At 33.1% G+C, this 18,258-nt stretch overlaps 4 protein-coding genes across 6 annotated transcripts in view; 2 read left to right on the top strand and 2 right to left on the bottom strand.

The window, feature by feature from the left end:
• Positions 1-1,526, bottom strand: part of LOC108688577 (protein YIPF1) — a 2,303-nt gene extending 777 nt beyond the window's left edge. The window contains exons 1-4 of one of the 2 annotated variants that reach the window (XM_018194884.1): positions 1,227-1,526; positions 807-1,061; positions 329-714; positions 44-224 (exon numbers count right to left, since the gene is read on the bottom strand). In XM_018194884.1, the coding sequence (XP_018050373.1) occupies positions 44-224; positions 329-714; positions 807-1,005 (766 nt within the window). In that variant the 5' untranslated portion in view covers positions 1,006-1,061; positions 1,227-1,526. The remainder of the gene's footprint in view (positions 1-43; positions 225-328; positions 715-806; positions 1,062-1,226) is intronic. The other variant, XM_018194886.1, reaches the window with a different exon arrangement.
• Positions 1,527-1,951: 425 nt separating this feature from the next.
• On the top strand, positions 1,952-4,968 carry LOC108688581 (zinc transporter 9). The gene is made up of 11 exons (XM_018194891.1): positions 1,952-2,078; positions 2,211-2,720; positions 2,774-2,963; positions 3,073-3,155; positions 3,376-3,499; positions 3,567-3,705; positions 3,782-4,105; positions 4,170-4,382; positions 4,459-4,593; positions 4,672-4,785; positions 4,909-4,968. Exons 2-11 carry the CDS (start codon positions 2,255-2,257, stop codon positions 4,951-4,953), a joined length of 1,833 nt encoding a protein of 610 aa, XP_018050380.1. The 5' UTR covers positions 1,952-2,078; positions 2,211-2,254; the 3' UTR covers positions 4,954-4,968.
• A 2,464-nt stretch (positions 4,969-7,432) lies between these two features.
• On the top strand, positions 7,433-9,467 carry LOC108688608. Its single transcript, XM_018194936.1, has 5 exons — positions 7,433-7,664; positions 7,926-8,257; positions 8,354-8,472; positions 9,023-9,197; positions 9,288-9,467. Exons 1-5 carry the CDS (start codon positions 7,433-7,435, stop codon positions 9,465-9,467), a joined length of 1,038 nt encoding a protein of 345 aa, XP_018050425.1.
• Positions 9,468-10,695: 1,228 nt separating this feature from the next.
• The window catches only part of LOC108688605 (CD151 antigen-like), a 129,357-nt gene continuing 121,794 nt past the window's right edge, over positions 10,696-18,258 (bottom strand). For both annotated transcript variants that reach the window (XM_018194932.1, XM_018194933.1), the window contains exons 6-7: positions 13,727-13,888; positions 10,696-12,647 (exon numbers count right to left, since the gene is read on the bottom strand). In XM_018194932.1, coding sequence (XP_018050421.1) covers positions 12,501-12,647; positions 13,727-13,888 — 309 coding nt within the window. In that variant the 3' untranslated portion in view covers positions 10,696-12,500. The remainder of the gene's footprint in view (positions 12,648-13,726; positions 13,889-18,258) is intronic.

Genomic DNA, 18,258 nt, shown 5'->3' with positions numbered 1-18,258 from the left:
TATATATATATATATAGATATTAAAGATAAATATGTATCTTACTTTCAAATGCTGGTAATAATGATCGTAGTAAAACTCCTCCAGATAAAACCGTCACCGGTATGACTAGACTCCATTGTAACCAGCCAATTTGAATTATCCACAGGAATGCTACTGGTACAAAAATGCTTAAGGAATATCCATACAGACACAAAAGGTCTAAGAGTCCTGGGACGGGATAAGACTGAAAAAACAAAGAAAAAAAACAAAGAATTACAAGGGGAAATGAATATTCCATATATATATATACTAGAGATTTAAAACAAAGAAAAATACTTAATAGCAAACCTGAATCAATTCCTCTTCTGATGTATGATATTTGTTGAGCCACTTTAATGCACCCCATAGGAATAATGGTGCAAGCAACACATAGAGAAATATAATAGTAGCTGCGTACGTTACAATATGAAAATCATATCTCCAGTGATACTTGCTAGAATTAGCAGTCTGCAAATAGTTTACTACGTTTTCGCTAATCGCGATAGCAAATACCAGAGTCACGCTTATCCAGAAAGGCCCATATAAATCTGGATTTGGCTTTATGTGCGTTATAAAATAATTGTCGTTACCATGTGGTATCATGGAATGCATGAGCTTCTCCAAGATCTCGTTTGTGTTAACATTAAAGAATTTTTGGTAATACTCAATTGTCCAGAAGTTGTTCTGAGCAGTATCTAAGAAGAAACGACATATTCTCGTTTAAATCACAATGATTGTCTATCGACAGGAAATGAAACTGAGAAATTCTCTAAGAAGCTACATAAACCTTCGATTTTAGTAGGCATTCCTTGTAAATCTTCTATCATGCCGATACCCATCGAATCATTTGAAAGGTTATTAAAGGGCTGATGAGTAGAAGCCCCGGTGCCCAGCTGTCCCTCCGAGTTTTCAGCATGACTCATCGATGGGAAATCGTGGAAGGATATAAACTGCGGATCCGTATCTTTTGATTGACCACCATCCATGATTCTTCTTCTATATTATGGCTCCTGCTTCTCGTAAAATGAATATAGAAGAACAACTATAACACAGTCAACGATTCAATTGCAATGCTACCCTTTATCAGTAGCTGCGTTCCATTTAATATTCGCAACGCTTGTGAGCATCATTGGTCCTTGTTTAATATTTGATAAACAACAAGAATAAAATGATTCCACGAGCGTTGCGGGCGTTAAGTAGAACGCACCTAGTGATGCACATTTGACCACCCAGAGCAGAGCAATTCAACAATCAGCTGAATCAGCATCTCCATTTTCCCCCACCGAGCGAAGCGAGCGAGACAGCGATAAGTCCGTCTTTCTCGCATTCATAACTTCATGAGCCTTCAGCCTTTAATGATTGTGAGTGAATGAAATAGAATTTTCTCGTCGTTCTTTCGTATTTTCAGTTTGACAGTTTGCTATTGGATGCTATGTATCAAAATTAAGCTTAGAACGTCTATGCCGGCTTTTTTTTCGTATTTAATCTTCCGCGCACTAACGCCAATCATCGACGGCATTGATAAGATACTAATATACTATTAAAGACAACCGATCTTACGGAAGCAAGCGTGACTGTGAAAATTTAAGTGATTAACAGTAAAAAAATTGATAATATAGTATACTAATATACTAATTTTATAATTTATTAGATTTGTAAACATGTATGTTTAAAACTCAATAAAATACTTGACTTTTATTTAAAACTGTGATTTTAATGTTATCATCAGTGTTTGATAATCAATCAGCCATATTTGATCGGTAAATGAAAAGTTAGAAATCAGTTCCTGGATTGGTCGTCCACTGCACATCTGCGGCAACGTTACTTCATTTTTCATATCCATGCCGTCCATGATAGACAGAACAAGTATAATGTTGGTGACAGTTCGTTTTCTTGTCATTAGATTTAGAACAATTCAATTGTAATTAATTTGTTCACAATAATAATGTAATGTCTTGCAGCTGTTTAGCAATGTGTATTTAATGTAGGTAGTAAGCTTGAAAAAGGAAGGATAAATGATTTCATAGTGAATCTTCTAATATATTAACAAATATATCGTGTACGTACAACTTTTTATTATATTATCATTTGAACAATTTCTGAAGATAACATCATTATACTGTTTCATTAGTCTATAATTATTAAAAATTTCTTTATAATGGAAATATTTAAAATCGATTTATTCTTTTAGGTTAAGTAATGTACATTTGAGAAAAAAAGAAGATAATAATAAGGATGTTTCATCGATCCCATAATTTTATAAACTTTATTCGAAACGTAACATGCCGGTATCATACCAATCAATTATGCATATTCCAAATTGGATTAGTTAGAAGACATGCCAGTATTTTAATAGTACCCAAGTATGACATACAATACAAAGTACATACTTTTTCGAATTCTCAAAAAGTTTTTGCTAATAGAAAGGTAAGCAGGCACAGGGATATCAAATGGACTTGCATGACAAGATTTCTATCTGATGATGCAAAGTCTAAAAATAAAGAAACAAAACTAGTTGAAGAAGTTCAACAGAGAATAATAGAATTAAATGAAGAGAAGCTAGGTAAATTAAAAGAGAGAGTATTAGATGTAGAACCAGCTATTTCTGATAAGAAGAAGGAAGGACAGACAGCAAAACTTGTTGACAAACAGTCTGCAGAATCCAAAGAATCATTGAAAGATGATATTATCTCAAAAAAAGGTATAACAATATAGATAGAGTTAAGTTCAAAATAATAATCTTTTGATTTATAGCAAAAAAGAAAGTCAGAGTTGACAAGTCGACGTCTTCTTTGGAACGTAATTTTATTACACCTGTGAGGGCTATGGCAGATTTTCTATTAAAGCCTTCTGATTTGGAGATCTTGCCAAAAACAAAAAGACGTTCTCCATATGAACTTGAACCACCTATCACAGTCTATTGGAGGAAAGATGTCGAGGCTAAGTAAGAGAACCGATTTGATAAATTTCTATATATTTGTAATGAAAATTATTTATAAATTATTATAAATTATTTAAATAATTGAATGTTTTAAAGTTTCGCTTTTTTGTAGAGCTTTAGAAGTCTGGGGATCCAAAGAAGCTTTGTTAAAAGAACTTTTGAAGAAAGAAGTTGAACGGAAGATCTATCAGCAAAGTAAATATGTATATCTTCATATACTTTTATCTGTTTACTTAATTCAAAGTATATAAGTATTTGTTGTTATAAAAGAGAATCTTATCAAGACAAAGAATATTTATATCTTAGAAATTGTCCATCTTACAGGATCATTCACATATTCTGTTAGTCTGATAGGAATATCCTGTAATAATAAAATAAAATTAACAAACATTGAAACACAAGCTTTTCGTCACAGATGTTTTTACGGTCAAACGGAGATTGAGGGATTACAGACGAGAAATTGGCAGTAAAACGGAAATAATTCAGAAGGAAGGTCTTTTTGGAAGATCTGGCAAAGTAGTATTAACTGCAATTGCTATGTATGTATTACATTTATGCGTATCAAGTAACTGTATAAATTTTCTCGATTAATTTTTTCTTTTCTAGAAATGCTAGTAATTTTTTGTGCAAGTTAATTGCTTGGTTATACACTGGTTCGCACAGTATGTTTTCCGAGTGTGTACATTCTGCAGCGGATACTTGTAATCAATTGATTCTAGCATATGGCATTCATAAATCGGTGCAGGTAAATAAATAATACGAATAATTTTAGGATTTTTTTCAAATTATTTTCAATTTATTTTATACAAATTATTTTGCAGCATCCTAATCCTGATCACCCATATGGTTATTCAAACATGAAGTATGTTTCCTCATTGATATCGGGTGTGGGAATCTTTTGTGTTGGTACGGGTCTTTCCATTTATCATGGAATTCATGGCCTTCTTTTTCCTGCGCCATTAGATACTCTCTTCTGGGCATATTTTGTTTTGGGTGGATCTTTGCTCTCTGAAGGAGCGACTTTAATGATAGCATTACACTCTATAAAGAGAGGCGCAGAAGAAAAAAAGGAAAGTTTTAAACAGTTTGTTTTAGAAGGACAAGATCCATCCGTGAACGTTGTGCTCATGGAAGATTTTGCAGCTGTAAGTTGTTATTCTTACTTTTTGTTAAATTATGCATTCAAAAAGATTTTTGTGTAATTGTTAGGTGCTTGGAGTCATTGTCGCAGCTGGATGTATGGGTTTGACCTCATATTTAGAAAATCCAATGTTTGACGCTATCGGTTCGCTTCTGGTTGGTGGTCTGCTCGGTGGAGTGGCATCTTTTATAATTTACTCGAACGTTGCTGCACTTGTAGGAAGAAGTATATCGCAAGAGAATCTCGATAAAATTAATGCTGAGCTAGAAGCAGATATAATGGTAATACTAATCTTAAAATCAAATATATAATATTCAATCGATATTTTAAATCTTTTAATTCTTATACATTTCGCAGGTTCGTGCGATTCATGATGTGAAAGGCATTGACATGGGTAATAATTTAGTGAGATATAAAGCCGAACTGGATTTTGATGGACGAGAACTTACAAGATCTTATTTAGATAAACATGATCTTATTGCAATGTTGGAGGTATAGATTTTATATTCTTATTTTTATTGAAAGATGAGATATTACATCAGATGAGATAAACATCAAATATTTTTGTAGGAAGTAAAAAGTATGCAAACTATTGATGAATTAGAGACATTTTTATTAAAACACGGCGAAAATATCGTAGACATGCTTGGTGGAGAAATTGACAGAATAGAATTAAAACTAAAGGTAAACAAATATGTTTTATATAATATGTTTTATATAATAATATATAGTAATATATTATGTGGATATATAAATTTATAATAATTAAAAATTTTTAATACAATTTTATTTTTTCGCGATTTTCAGAAAAATCATCCAGAAATACGGCATTGTGATTTAGAAATTCTATGAAGACTTATTGATACAGTTTCTTAAATCTAAATCTAAATATTAATCTTAAATCTAAATAAAACTGAGTGTAAATTATTATTTTAACGTAAAGAATTATTTTATAATAGAGTTACTTGGGCAGATGTTGTCGTAGGATATAATCTGTCTTTTATTTACTACCAGAGAGAAAAATCAATTTTTGTAAAGATTTTATGTATACAGATCTTGTAGAAATTATCATTCAGTACAATAAATCATACTTCTTAAGCATATATTGTTAAAAATGTCTTATGTATTTCTAAAATTGTAAATGTTGTAATTTATGTACACTCTTTAAATTTTTTGGTATCTCGCTCTAAAGAATGAAAATCGAACCAGTCTTGAAAAAGAATGGCGCTATCATCAATCTTTAAGATTGAGATTTCATTCTTCAGAGTAAGATTCACTCTAAAAATTTTAAAGAGCATGTACTCTTGTTTACTTATATTTTCTCCATAAATAAGAATCTTTTTATTTATGAGATATTTTTATATGAAAAAAAGAAATGTTTGCTCCGTTTAAATTATTTTTTTATTAATTTCCTGTTACACAAATCGAATTTCATTAACACCATTCTTTTTTTATTAAAAGATGAAAAGATTGACCACCTGTTATTAAATTCTTCTACATATATTATTTATATATAAATATTTTATACTATGATAAAAAATGGGGTACTTGATGTATCCTGTTAAAAAAAAATACTATTCTAAGATTAAAACGCTAAAGTACTATAAGAATAATCATTTCACTTCTCAATTGAATAATTTTATTTTCCAATAATAAAGTGGCTAAATATGAATTCTTATTCTGAATATTTTACTTGATTCGCTTTGAATAATTTAAAACAAAACTAAACATGCAGATGTATATTAAACTGAGTCGCTACAGAGTTTAATATCCCAACAAAGCGTTACTATGGATACAGGGTACCTTGTGATCCTAAACACAGACTTATATATAAGTCTTTGGTGTACTGAACGACAGTCGATCCTATGATGTCAACTGCGAAGTTAAATTGTTAAACACGCTTGAGGGAAATTCTTACAATAGTCAATAGTTCCGTATTGTGCAGTTACTTTAAAGTTTAAAAGAAAAATTCATATGGACTTGTGGATGCATTTGAAATTAATTGCGAGATGGTCGCAAATCGACCATAGGACAGCTGAACGATTAATGCTTCGATGCATCTTAAAATGACACGCGGAAGTCGAACCTCTCGAAGATCTACGGCTATCGGTAAACAATTCCAGCAAAATGATAGCGAGGATGAAGCTTCTGTTCGCACTGTGGAGAACGATAATTATGTGAAACATGGTAGCATGCTGTCGCAGAAACGATGGACCAGCTCGGAAGAGTCGAGACAAGAGTCGAACCGATCTTACGAACGAAAAATTAAAACAGTCAGTATTATTTATAGAGTAAAACTAAAATTAATTTAAAAGTTGTTTAAAGCGTCTATAATAATTAACTGTGTGAATTATTCGTAATTTGGTAATCACGAATTACATTCGTAATTGTAACTATATTTCAGTCATGCATATTTGTAATTAGTATTCAATTAATATTTAAAAATGAATGATTAATTCACTCTGGCAATGTATATGCTATTTTATTCATCAGCAGCGCAACATTGTATTGATCTAATTAACAATTAATTTAATAAATCCTTGACATTTTATTTGCGTCAATCATTTATTATTTAGGTTGAGAAGCACTAGGCAATTATCTAAATTTAATCCTTATGGCACGGATTTATTAGGTACGAGAGTATAGCACACTCCGTTATTGTCTCTAATTTTCGATAAAATGCACCGATTAAAGTAAATGTGTAAAATTTATGTGAAGAATCTAAAGAAGAGTCCTGTATAAATGAAAATTGTAAATTGTAAAAAGTATTTAATAACTAACAAAAGCGAATTTTTCGAACTATCGCGAAAATTATGAAAAATAAAAAAAAATTTTCTAAAAAATTATATTAATCGTACTTAATTTAAAAATAAAAATGAAGAAATAAACTAAATGAACTATTGAAGATATATATTTTAATTAAAAACGCGTCAAATATTCCTGTACAAGTATATTTATTTCAACAAGTGAAATTATACACGATTCCTTTTTTTTTATAAAAAAGAGCGATTGTTATCACTTTTTTACACAACCTGATGAAACTAGATAGGGAAATGTCTGTACTTATGTCAAGAACGCTTTTTTTTTCTCTTACATCGTCTCTTCATTTTTCGGTTTCTAAAAATGCTGCGCAATTTTCAAACGTTCTAGGTATGCCATACCCTTATACAGTAACTGAAAGTTAAAAAATTATAATTGAGTTTACTATTCAACATCTTAGAGTTTTCCTCGGAGACAAAATGACACTGAAGACACGGAGACCGAATCACCGAATGCTAAAAGCAATAATAAGTCACGCAAAGCCGAATTATGCTCGATTCGTGGAGAAAAAATGCGTTATTCAGACATTCACGCGAGCGAAGAAAAAATCGCGGGATCTCTTAGAAGGAAGAGAAAACGTAGTAAACGGACTGAAAGACGAAAGCTTGAAGCACGGCCTCGCACGGCAGAGACCTTTCATGATCACGATCGAGTAGATATCAGATCTTCTGTGAAACGCTACAGTGACAGAGAAGGTAGCATTACTGATAAATCGCGAAGAAGAAAAAGGCGTGTTTCCCGAGGTAAAAAAAGAATGACATTTAAGAATGACATTCTTATTATAAGAAGCTCAAAAAATTTATTCCAAGATCCTTTTTCATATTACAATCTATTTAAAATCTTTCGATTGATTAGTCAAGAATTTCAATTTTAAAGCAGTTGGGAAAGTTCAATTGATGACTAAATGCTATTTTAATGCAAAAGATCCATGTTAGAAAAATTTGAACATTTACGAGGAATAAAAATAAAATCTATAATGTAAATTTAATAATTTTCCACGCAAGAAGACGACGAGGTGCCCATCACCGAGATCTTGAAAAAGGCTCAAGAAAATGCGCGCACAAAATACGAAGAACCTGTGCCGCTTCCAGAATTGACTACAGACACAATTTATATTCAAGGCAGAAGCGGCTTTAGCGCCGTGAAAATTGGCGGATCGAGACGTGCTTTGGGAAATGATACGACACGTGCAAAAGGTGGAGGAGGCTGCGATTCTGCAGAGACTCGAACCTATACGCTCATAAAGGTAGCAATCACTGCGCAGAAATTTTGGAAATGCACAGGGCTTGTCTATCAAGGTCTCTTGGGCGGTATGGCATTTCTGCATTTCATAATGGTAAACATTTTTTCTCAACTACCACAAAAGCATTCCTTGATTTAAACATAAATTTAGAAATTTAAAAAATGAATATTATCTGATTCATGATTGCAGATTCATGTCTTTTTTAACACTTCGATGGAATTCATATCAAATTACTCGATTTTCTCCGAAATATATGCGAATATATTCTCATTCTTAATCGCTCTTTGCATCATCTCCATCTTCGATAAGTACGTTCAATATTTAAAAAAGAAAATTTAACATAATGTAATGTTCGCCTTTAAGACTTCTGTTCATTTATCACTACTAACTCAAATTACAGCATCAGAAGCGAGAAAATATACAATAAAAATTCTTATAAATAATATTTGAATAGAAATATTTTTCAAAAGAATATAAACTTTTGCAATCGATAGAATGTGATGATACTATAATGTATTTAAATTAAACTTTTCTTGTTTCGGGGAGAAATTGAATCATATTTATTTTTATATGTTATTAATTTGATATTTTATCATCGGCAGTTTATAAAAAAGTATATTTGCAAAAATTTACATATAATTATTTACATATAATATTATTAAATATCAAGATCCGCTTTTAATCGGAAATAGAATTATTTCTCTTAATTCTCTTAATTCATTCTCATCAGTTTAATTTCTAATTATAATTTTTACAGTGTAGTTTCTCGCTTTTAATTTCATAATCTGAGCTAATAATGATGAGTGAAAAAAATTTTAAATATCGTTAATTTTATAGAAGATATATTGATGATTTTAGATTCGATTTAGCGCGGCTTGATGTGGATCACTTGCGCGAGATTTACACAGATCACGCGAAAACCGCGATCGCCATTCCGCTTTATCTGGTAACGTTTGGACTTCATCAAGCATCGTCAAAGATGGACGATCAATTAGCTCTAATACATTATCAAAGCAACGAAACATGGTCAAATGTAAGAATATAATAACGATTTAATAGCCTAATAGCGAAGAGACGTGTTTAAAATTTTTTTTATTTGCACTTATGTACAATGATTTTTCAGAATACAACGCAGGAGGCTTTTCTGGAGGAGTTGAACGACTGGCAGAAGGTAATGATATCGAAGGACCTTCTCGCGATTTTCGCTTGGCTATTCGTCGCTCTTGGAACGCGGGACAACATGCTATTGACGCATCTAGAATCGATGGTGCAATACGCGAGCAACGCGGAATCCCCGAGATAACATTCGAAGAATGACTTTCACTGTCGAATGAAATAAATATGTATGAAGTTCTTCGCAAATCCACAGACTGAATACTATAAAGTATTGAAGACAGGAATATTTTAGAGAATAATTATTCACTCTTCTTTACGTAAAAATACTTACCGATGCATGTCGACTCGATCTTATCCAACAAACATAACAAATCATATCGAAATGATGTTAAAATAAAATTGACTGAAAAAGTGACTTTCAGTAATCATGGCATTTTCGTAATCATTTTGACATCATTGTTATAACTTGTATACTGTTTGGATATTCCAGGTACAAAGGATATATGCTATAAACATTTTCAGGAACCAATCCTCCAAAGGAAAGCAAATACGATTTGAACATTTATTTGTAACAGAATAGCGTTTGATATGTACAATATGTATAAAGTTCGCCTAGACACTAATCGATAATACATGTATACATAATAGCAAAGAGAAGACAATAATATTAAAGTTAAAACCCGCTAAACGGAAACTAACAGTAACGTTACATCAATATTATAATTTTCTTCTCAACAATATAAGTATAAAATGATTCATATTTTACAAATTGCATCAATATATATCAGTATGTTAGATTTCCCTCTCTAGCAGACATGCGTGGTCGATCAATTACATTTATAAAATGTAATCGGTTGATCATCGGTTGATATAATACCTAATACATAATACAGTTATATTACTGAATAGGAAATTATAACATTGATGCAATATTTAGTCTATGTTAGTCTGTGTTCAACGGAGATAACATATGATGCAACCGTACAATAGTAAAATATGTTTTTTTGAGCGCGAGAACATCGGTGGAATCTGCAATTGCAAGATTGTGATCGTCAACGATCGGCCGTTGTGATCGCGAAATAAATTGCGTATCAAAATTCATACCGTGGGATATAATGGAGGGGGAGAGGAGGGAGGAGGAGGGGGCCGATTTATCGTCGATCGACGGTAAAATTTCTGTAGCTTACAATTGTCGATTCGAGCGGCGCGCTCCCGTTTTTTACGCGGATGAAAGCATTTATTCATAAATAATGTGCAAAGGCTTGTACTCATTTGCGAAGCAACGAATATATACATGCTGCTTGTGTGTGTGAAATTTGTTACACGCTAAAGTCTCTCCTTTCTCTCTTCTCCGCTGGTTCCTCTTTAATTAATTAACAATTTACACCGCCACGACGTTCTTTTCTTTCTTTTTTTTTTATGTGTACTCTAAAATATCTCTGAGCTTAACAATATCATGAAGGCACTGTTTACAGTTCTATCAAGTCGATTTTTGCCTTGTCTTCGCTGCACCGGGTATAGATCGATCCGTCATCGTGTTTACGGCAGGTGGATTCGTTCGATTATATATATGTTTATTCATCGACGCAGTGCGTGCGAGTCAAGAAGAAAAAAAGAGATGTATAAATTAAACTCGATGACGTGCGATCCAACCGTAGGAAAATTGACATAACTCGATCAGATCTTTTTGTTATGCGGGAGAAGTCAGACATGGTCACGTGACTACTCCCATAATGCGCAAGAAACTTTTTTGTCATGGCTCTGTACAATCGGTACTTGAATCGCGATTAAAAATTGTGCAAATTTGCAATGGCAGTATCGAGTCAGCACCTTCGCGCGTGCAAAATTTCATCGAGTTTATAAAATATTATACTCGACGGGGAGATTAGATTTTGTGTACCCAGATAGCCAAAATGCAATATATCAATAGTTGCCAGCAAATTCAGTCATGATTTTACAGCAAATTCCTATCTATTGTATCCCCTTTAGTTTGATTTCTGTCATTACGATTTACCATAATGTAATAACGGAAATACAGCAGAAATGGAGCATACTTTGCCATCATAATGTCGTAATTTAGTAAATATGATAATGTTACTTGTCGCTAGTTTGATACTAAAATATCGATTAAGCTTGTTCGATGCTTGATCTGATTCGAAGATCTGCTCGTTCGATATATTCCGATATTAGGAAAATAATAAACTATCTCGGCCGTGTTGCTGGTATTCTATTGCAATGTAGCAATACATTAATCTCTTGACAAATTCGACTATCTGGCTAATTAACGTCGACGGGCTGACGATGCACTATAAAAAAGGATCCAGGCTCGTTTTTATTCGGGAGAAAATACCACAGAAAATATTCAAACACCACTGACAGCGAGAACTACAGTTTCGGCTAGTCGTGAGTCGCGCAACCAATCGGCTGCGCCGATCGCGAAAGGCCTTAGATACATACTCGAGATAATTATACTGGTCCTGCAAATGCGCCCACGCACGCTTGTTTATTAAAAGTGTGTTCATCTTTGTAATTTCTTGCGTGGGAACGCTGTTTGAAAAGGCACTAAAGCCGGATTTAAAACCTGTTGGCATTGCTGCTCGTGAAAATTCTGAAACGATACAATAAAGACGGTACCATTGCGAAATAAATCATTACGAAGGCACGAAAAAGCCGATCGATTTCAGAAGCAATCTTCGTGATACATTTCAGTTTTTTCTCTCATTTCTTTGTAATAGCACCGTCTTTGAAAGGATCTATTTAATATCGTTGGATAATGCAGACGAGTCTTAAACCCAACTCCGTTGCACAAATGTTCAACGATCAGAAGCACCTTTTGCCTTCAGATCCCGAGGCGCCGGAACGATTTTTACAATTTATGCGTTTTTACCTTTGAACTTTCGCTTCTCTCTTTGATTGTCTGTAATCACGTAATTTGCGTAAAGTTCGCGGGCAGCGAGGTAACGATCGACGAAGACGGCACCGTTTCTTTATCGTTACCTCTATTTTCACTTGTTGATACCTTTCTGAACGCGTTAGGGGGAGGGAGTGGCGAACGAGAGTCCACGGTTGAAGATGATTCCCTTTCATCCGTACGATCCCGCGGCTGTAATCGCGCGTCCTCCTGCCCCTACTCCGACGATCAAACGGTCTCCGGATTGTTCTGCATGTATCTGCACCACGACTGACCGTTATTGTTGCCCTCGGGGCATTGAAGCAATTCTCAGTCATCAAAATCGTGCCTGAGCTTTATATAGAGGCAGGAGCCGAGAACGATGCCAAAGAGCTCGAGGACAGACAGACCGAGCCCGACAGCGCCCAGGATTATCAGGTGGTCCTTTGTCGTTTCCAGGAACTTATAAATGCAGCCCTAAAATGACAGATATTTATCGATCTTATGTAGAAATTACATACTTCTGCTGGAGAAGATTATTTATTCGCGTCGATATTTATTCTGAAAAATTACAGTCCTTGGCTATATTAGAAGAATTCTATTTTTTATAATTTATTGAGTTAAAGAGATGAAATTTAAGGGATTTAATTTATATTGTGATCTTTATTATTGTCGTAATAAAATATATAAGAATAAAATATATGAGACCTGTTCTTTGTCGCTGCACTAAACTGCACTAAAATATGAATTGTTTTAATACGATATTTACTTAACACTTACAATGTCTGTGATAAACTTATTAACAGTTGCACAGGCGATAATAAAGTAGGTTTTTTGTTTTTTTAATAAAAATTTTGTTTTATTTGTTTATTTGGCATAGTAAACCTTAATTTAAACATTACTTAATATTACTATCTCTAAAAAAAAACATCTTTAAAAAAGAAAAAATGTACGCCAAGTGCATAAAAAAGATATTGAATATTACATTCCTTTTAAAAAAACGGATATATAACGAAATAAATGCAATTAGCCAAGTATTTCATAACGCAAGATACATAAGATAGATTGACTAAAATGATCAACAGGATCATAGAAAAAGAAAAAAAAACTTGGCGTGCTCGGGTTGCATTAAAACGCAATTCTATAGGAGTAATATCTTTTTTCATAAAAATTTTTGATGGATGCAAGTAAAACTAAAAATATAACTGTAACATTAATATTAACTTTAATATTAATAACAAAAGGGGAAATTCACTTTTAGACAGGTAAAGTAAAAATAGTTGTCATTTCACTTAAGACAAATCTATCAAAAATCCGTGCGTTCTAATATTATAATATAGTCAGGAACTATAAGTCAGAGGTATAAACCCGCAAATTTTCAATTTTACATTTTTTAGCCTTTAATAATATCTTATAATAATGTCATACCTTATAGGAAAAGATTTTTATATTTCCTTTCTTTCTAAGAAAATAAATTGAATTCAAATACAGGCTAATGTCACATCTGATAATCAGTCAAGGAAAGCAGAAAAAGTTTAAAGTCGCAGCAGACATACCGTGTACTGAATATTGGAGGGATGATCCCTTTTCCCGCAAAGTAACGTCGGCGTCTTGCAGCAGCTGTCAGGTACGACGCTGCCGTTCTTGAGGACCTCCTCATCCTTATGCCACTCGCTCACGAGCCAGTCCTCGAATCTCAAGGCACCGCAGCATTTGAACTGCAAATTTCAATAATAATGTCTCTCACGATAATATTGGGAAGGCTGAAGAAAGTAAGCGAATAGTTCCCGCGTGTCATGCACCCGTTATGTAAATATATTTCTCTCAGATGATTTTACTGAAGAAATTTTTAATTACTCTGTGAAAAAGGAAAGAAAGAACTTGATAATTAAAAATTTTATGACTTTGAATTAAAATAAATTGAAAATTCATAAAAAAATATATAAAAATATGATGCTTTCGACCAGGGCACAGTATATACCACCATACTTCTTAATAACAAATAATTTTTTATAAATGATAATGTATGTCAAAGGAAAAAGAGACAAGTTTTTAGCTACATTAGAGTCTGTTATTAATTGTGACAGAAAAAGACAGAGAAAAGCCCATGTTTCTTATTCTCCAGTTCCGTTTACGACTTGCGCAATATAAAGTATATACGCGGATAAGGCAGAAAGGGGGAATGATGATAGCGGCGATAACAACGATAATAGCCGCGTACGATAATAATGATAGCAGGACGCGTTATACGCTGGAGCATCGTGCAGTCATTGAGAAAGGAGGGTCGGAGGGAACCAAGGGAGAATGGAGGGGAGTAGATTAATGGAGGTGAGAAACGTGTTCCGGCGGCGGCAGCAAGTTAAATGGTAACTTTAATGCGGGCACGTAATCCCGCGGGATTCATCGTGCGCCGGAACCATTAGTCGCGATAAACACTTCTACGGATCCTTTACACGTGCAGGCGTTACGGTCAACGAATTTCGCCTTCCTTCCTGAACACGCATAATTCGGCCGTCCCATCGTCTTACATTAGAAGACTAAGATTAATTTAGAGAGAGAAGACTAGATATACAGAAAAGCTACATAGTGTATCCAATTTGAATTATTTTTCATTATTCCTATAAGTGGTCATTGTCTCTACTCAATATGTCGTTATTAATTTAATTAAAATAATATAATTAAATAATTTAACTCAATATATTAATTTAACTCAAATTTATTATTTACTAGATGCATATGTTAATATGATCATCGTTTACTTTGAAATTACTAACAATAAGTAATTCAACCATATATGCAGGTTGAATTACCTAGTAATTTCAAAATTACCAACGGAAAATAGATTGATTAAATACGTTTTTTCTTTAATCAAGTATTTTGAATTAAAATAATACACATTAATGATTAAAATAATACATACTTGGAAGATAAAAATAATAAAATTGTTATTTAACTTAAGAAATTGGTTTAAATTTAATTCTTTAATATTGAACAGTGCATAAGATATTCTTCATCTATTAATAGCTTTTTAATTTTTTGTTTTACAATAAAAATCTTATAATATAATTTTTGTAATATAAATAATAATCCTGCTGTATTTAAATTAGAAAAAATAAAAAATAAAAATTAAAAATATTTGATGAACTTGCAGCACAGAGGCAGCATTTGTTACAACTCTTACTGCGACCAATTATTTATTATTTTCTGAATGGATGCCTTCGAAGGATTCACCAGAAAAGAAACCTTTTCTTCGGAAAAACGAAATGCATTCGAACACGTAGACGTGTATTCGTTTACGTACATATCTCAGACGCGACTCTTTCGCGTTATAAAAAGTTATTGTATAAAAATCACGTGAAAAATGCAGGAACTTTGTGTAAGTAAAAAATGTGTCAAGTTCTCTCGTTTAAGTCTCCGGAGTTGATAGTAGATTTATAGAATCCATTCAATTATATTCTTTATGTTACATTTGCAAATTTAAATTCTTGTTATTAAAATAAATTTAATATTCATACACACTGAGAAAATTTTCCGGTTGAAAATAATCGAATCAGAAAATTCTGATTATATCAATCAGAATTCTGGTTATCTCACTAAAATTATAATAGATTCAACCTAAAAATTCGATATTTATTCATTCTCAATCAGAATTTCAATTAATGCAATCAGACTTTTTTTCAATATACGCATTCTTTTTTATATGAGTTATGTTATTTTGATTCTTTAAAATAAATTTGTCTTTTAATTAATATAGATTAAACAAATTTCAGACTAAGTATCAGTAATTGCGATATACATTTCAGACGTCAGCCAACAGATTCGTATCAATAAGAAAATCGACTTTGTCCTCGACTGTGAGATAAAATCTAAATTAAAGAGAATATAGAAAGAACGTAGAGATAAATTTTTAGTGAATATTCTACATGAGAGATATATATCAAAAAGATTTTCGTGCGCGTTCGTCACAGTACCGATGTATACGAGACATTTATTTCCGTTCGCGGAGTCGCCTTAAAAATTCCCGACGAGCGCTGTCGCGGTAAAACTCGATTTCCCGAACGGAATGAAATGCTTGTACACGTAGATCCTCTGTGTATAAATAAAATGCGAATCCTGAATTTCTCGCTTGCCCGACAGTTTCGCCAATTTCGGCGGACGAGAGGGGGTTTAACGTCGTCGTGCATTCCGCGTGAAGAAATGGAAACGAAAATCTCCTCGGGCGCAGCCAATGAGATCCGACAGAAGGGTGAAAATTGCGAGGCTCGATTTATCAGGGTAATGGGTATAGTGGGAGCGACTTAACTGCCACGCCATTATCAGTGCCGTAAATCGCATCACGTGTGCGCTTACAAGTCTAATCCAAATCAAGATGCTGCAGTCGGCGCAAAGGAGATCGAGATTACAGGCACGCGATTAATGCTATACGCGACGGAAACGTCCCTTTAAAATAAGCATTATGTGCGCGACGTAATTCTGCACTATCACTCATCCGTCGAATTAATTCTGCAAATATAACGAGCAAGCTTAATCCTACGATTAATAACTTCCATCACTAAATATAAATTTTTATTTAGATTTTTGCGGGATGCATAAGTGTATTCGGAAGAGCGATGACGCGCAAAAATATGAGACGAAACCGCAAAGTTTTTCGCCGCGAGCTCACTGTGGCACTAATCGATTTATAGCGAATGGGTGGGAAACTGTTCCGCGATGCGATAACGATGATTTACTATTGTAAGGTTCTCGTAAGAGAGTACCATCGTCGGCGGAGGACATAAATAAAAGTGCCCTGTTCGTGTGATATCGTGGGCACAAAAGCTGCCGCCACCGAGCCATTTCGAACTGCATTCGTAAATTAACGTCGAGCAACTCCGAGATGACGCGGGTGTGGCTTTCTTCCAATCAAGGAAACGCATAAGAGCCATGTGGTTGCAGCTGTTGTTATCATTGTAAAAAATATAATATATATAAATTTAAATTGAATTAAAAAGATTATATTTTTGTAAAAATTCCGTAGTATTATGCATGAGAGTTATTAGGACAGCGGCTCCTATTAATAGCGAAATGTCTCTTTAGTGCACAGAAAAGAGTATTAAATATATGTTTATTGATATTATTTTTACGAGAAATGATTTTTTTAATTTCTCATTTTATATATGTGTATAGTGAATGTAAAAAAGTATTCGTATATCAGAGGAGATTTGTATTAGAAAAAGTATTTGTAGAAACATTAATTAGAAATTTATTAACAATGAGTACGTTTTGTTCTAATATAAACAAAAAAAAAATAAACATAATTTTAGAAATTAAATTTCTCGACTGTACAAATATTTTTTGTACTTCCAAATAATACAATTTTTCATTTTTATAACTTTCAGCTTTCGCATTAGAAAGTTGAAAATTTTCCCAAGTTTTTTTGGACACGTGACAGACACAAAGTGAGAAGAAAATTTCTCATTTTGTTCAGTTCGTAATTTTCTATATGTTAAAATTACTAAATTCACAAAAACTCAGCAGACATAGTAACTTTTGAAAAGTAGAGATTTTAAACTTTAAAACCCTTTAAATTTAATGTATTCGTTCATTTTTTACAAAATTACAGCTGCTTGAATTTTGAAGTTTGCAGCGCTATGAACTTTTGTCCATCCCAATACATACATTTACTCTGTTTCGTTTGTATACTGTTTTTTCCATTTTACATATAATATGAACTAATTACTCAGTGTATTTATTTTTTCAGAAATTCTAATTACCAGCAAAGAAAAATCATTCGCAAATTGGTCACAATTGTTCATGATTAAAAGGGTACTCGCCGATTCTGAAACATCCTCCATTTGCCAATGACGATCATATTACGTATTGACAAGCGAAACGTTTTCAGCAAACACTCAACGTCGGTATCATATTGCGTATTTCTGATGGCACCGCAACGATGAAGCATCATTGAAGCTGCGCAAAAACGTTACTTAGGGGGAGGTCCACAATGCACAAGAGATGCAATAGGAATAAAAATGACAACGAGGGAGGAAATTGATATCGTGGAGTATATACGTGCACCGATATTCGTGATATCGGAATACTGGTCAGT

This window comes from Atta colombica, unplaced genomic scaffold, assembly GCF_001594045.1.
Source record: "Atta colombica isolate Treedump-2 unplaced genomic scaffold, Acol1.0 scaffold236, whole genome shotgun sequence".
Lineage (NCBI taxonomy): Eukaryota > Metazoa > Arthropoda > Insecta > Hymenoptera > Formicidae > Atta > Atta colombica.
This window is presented reverse-complemented; position numbering and strand designations above follow the sequence as displayed.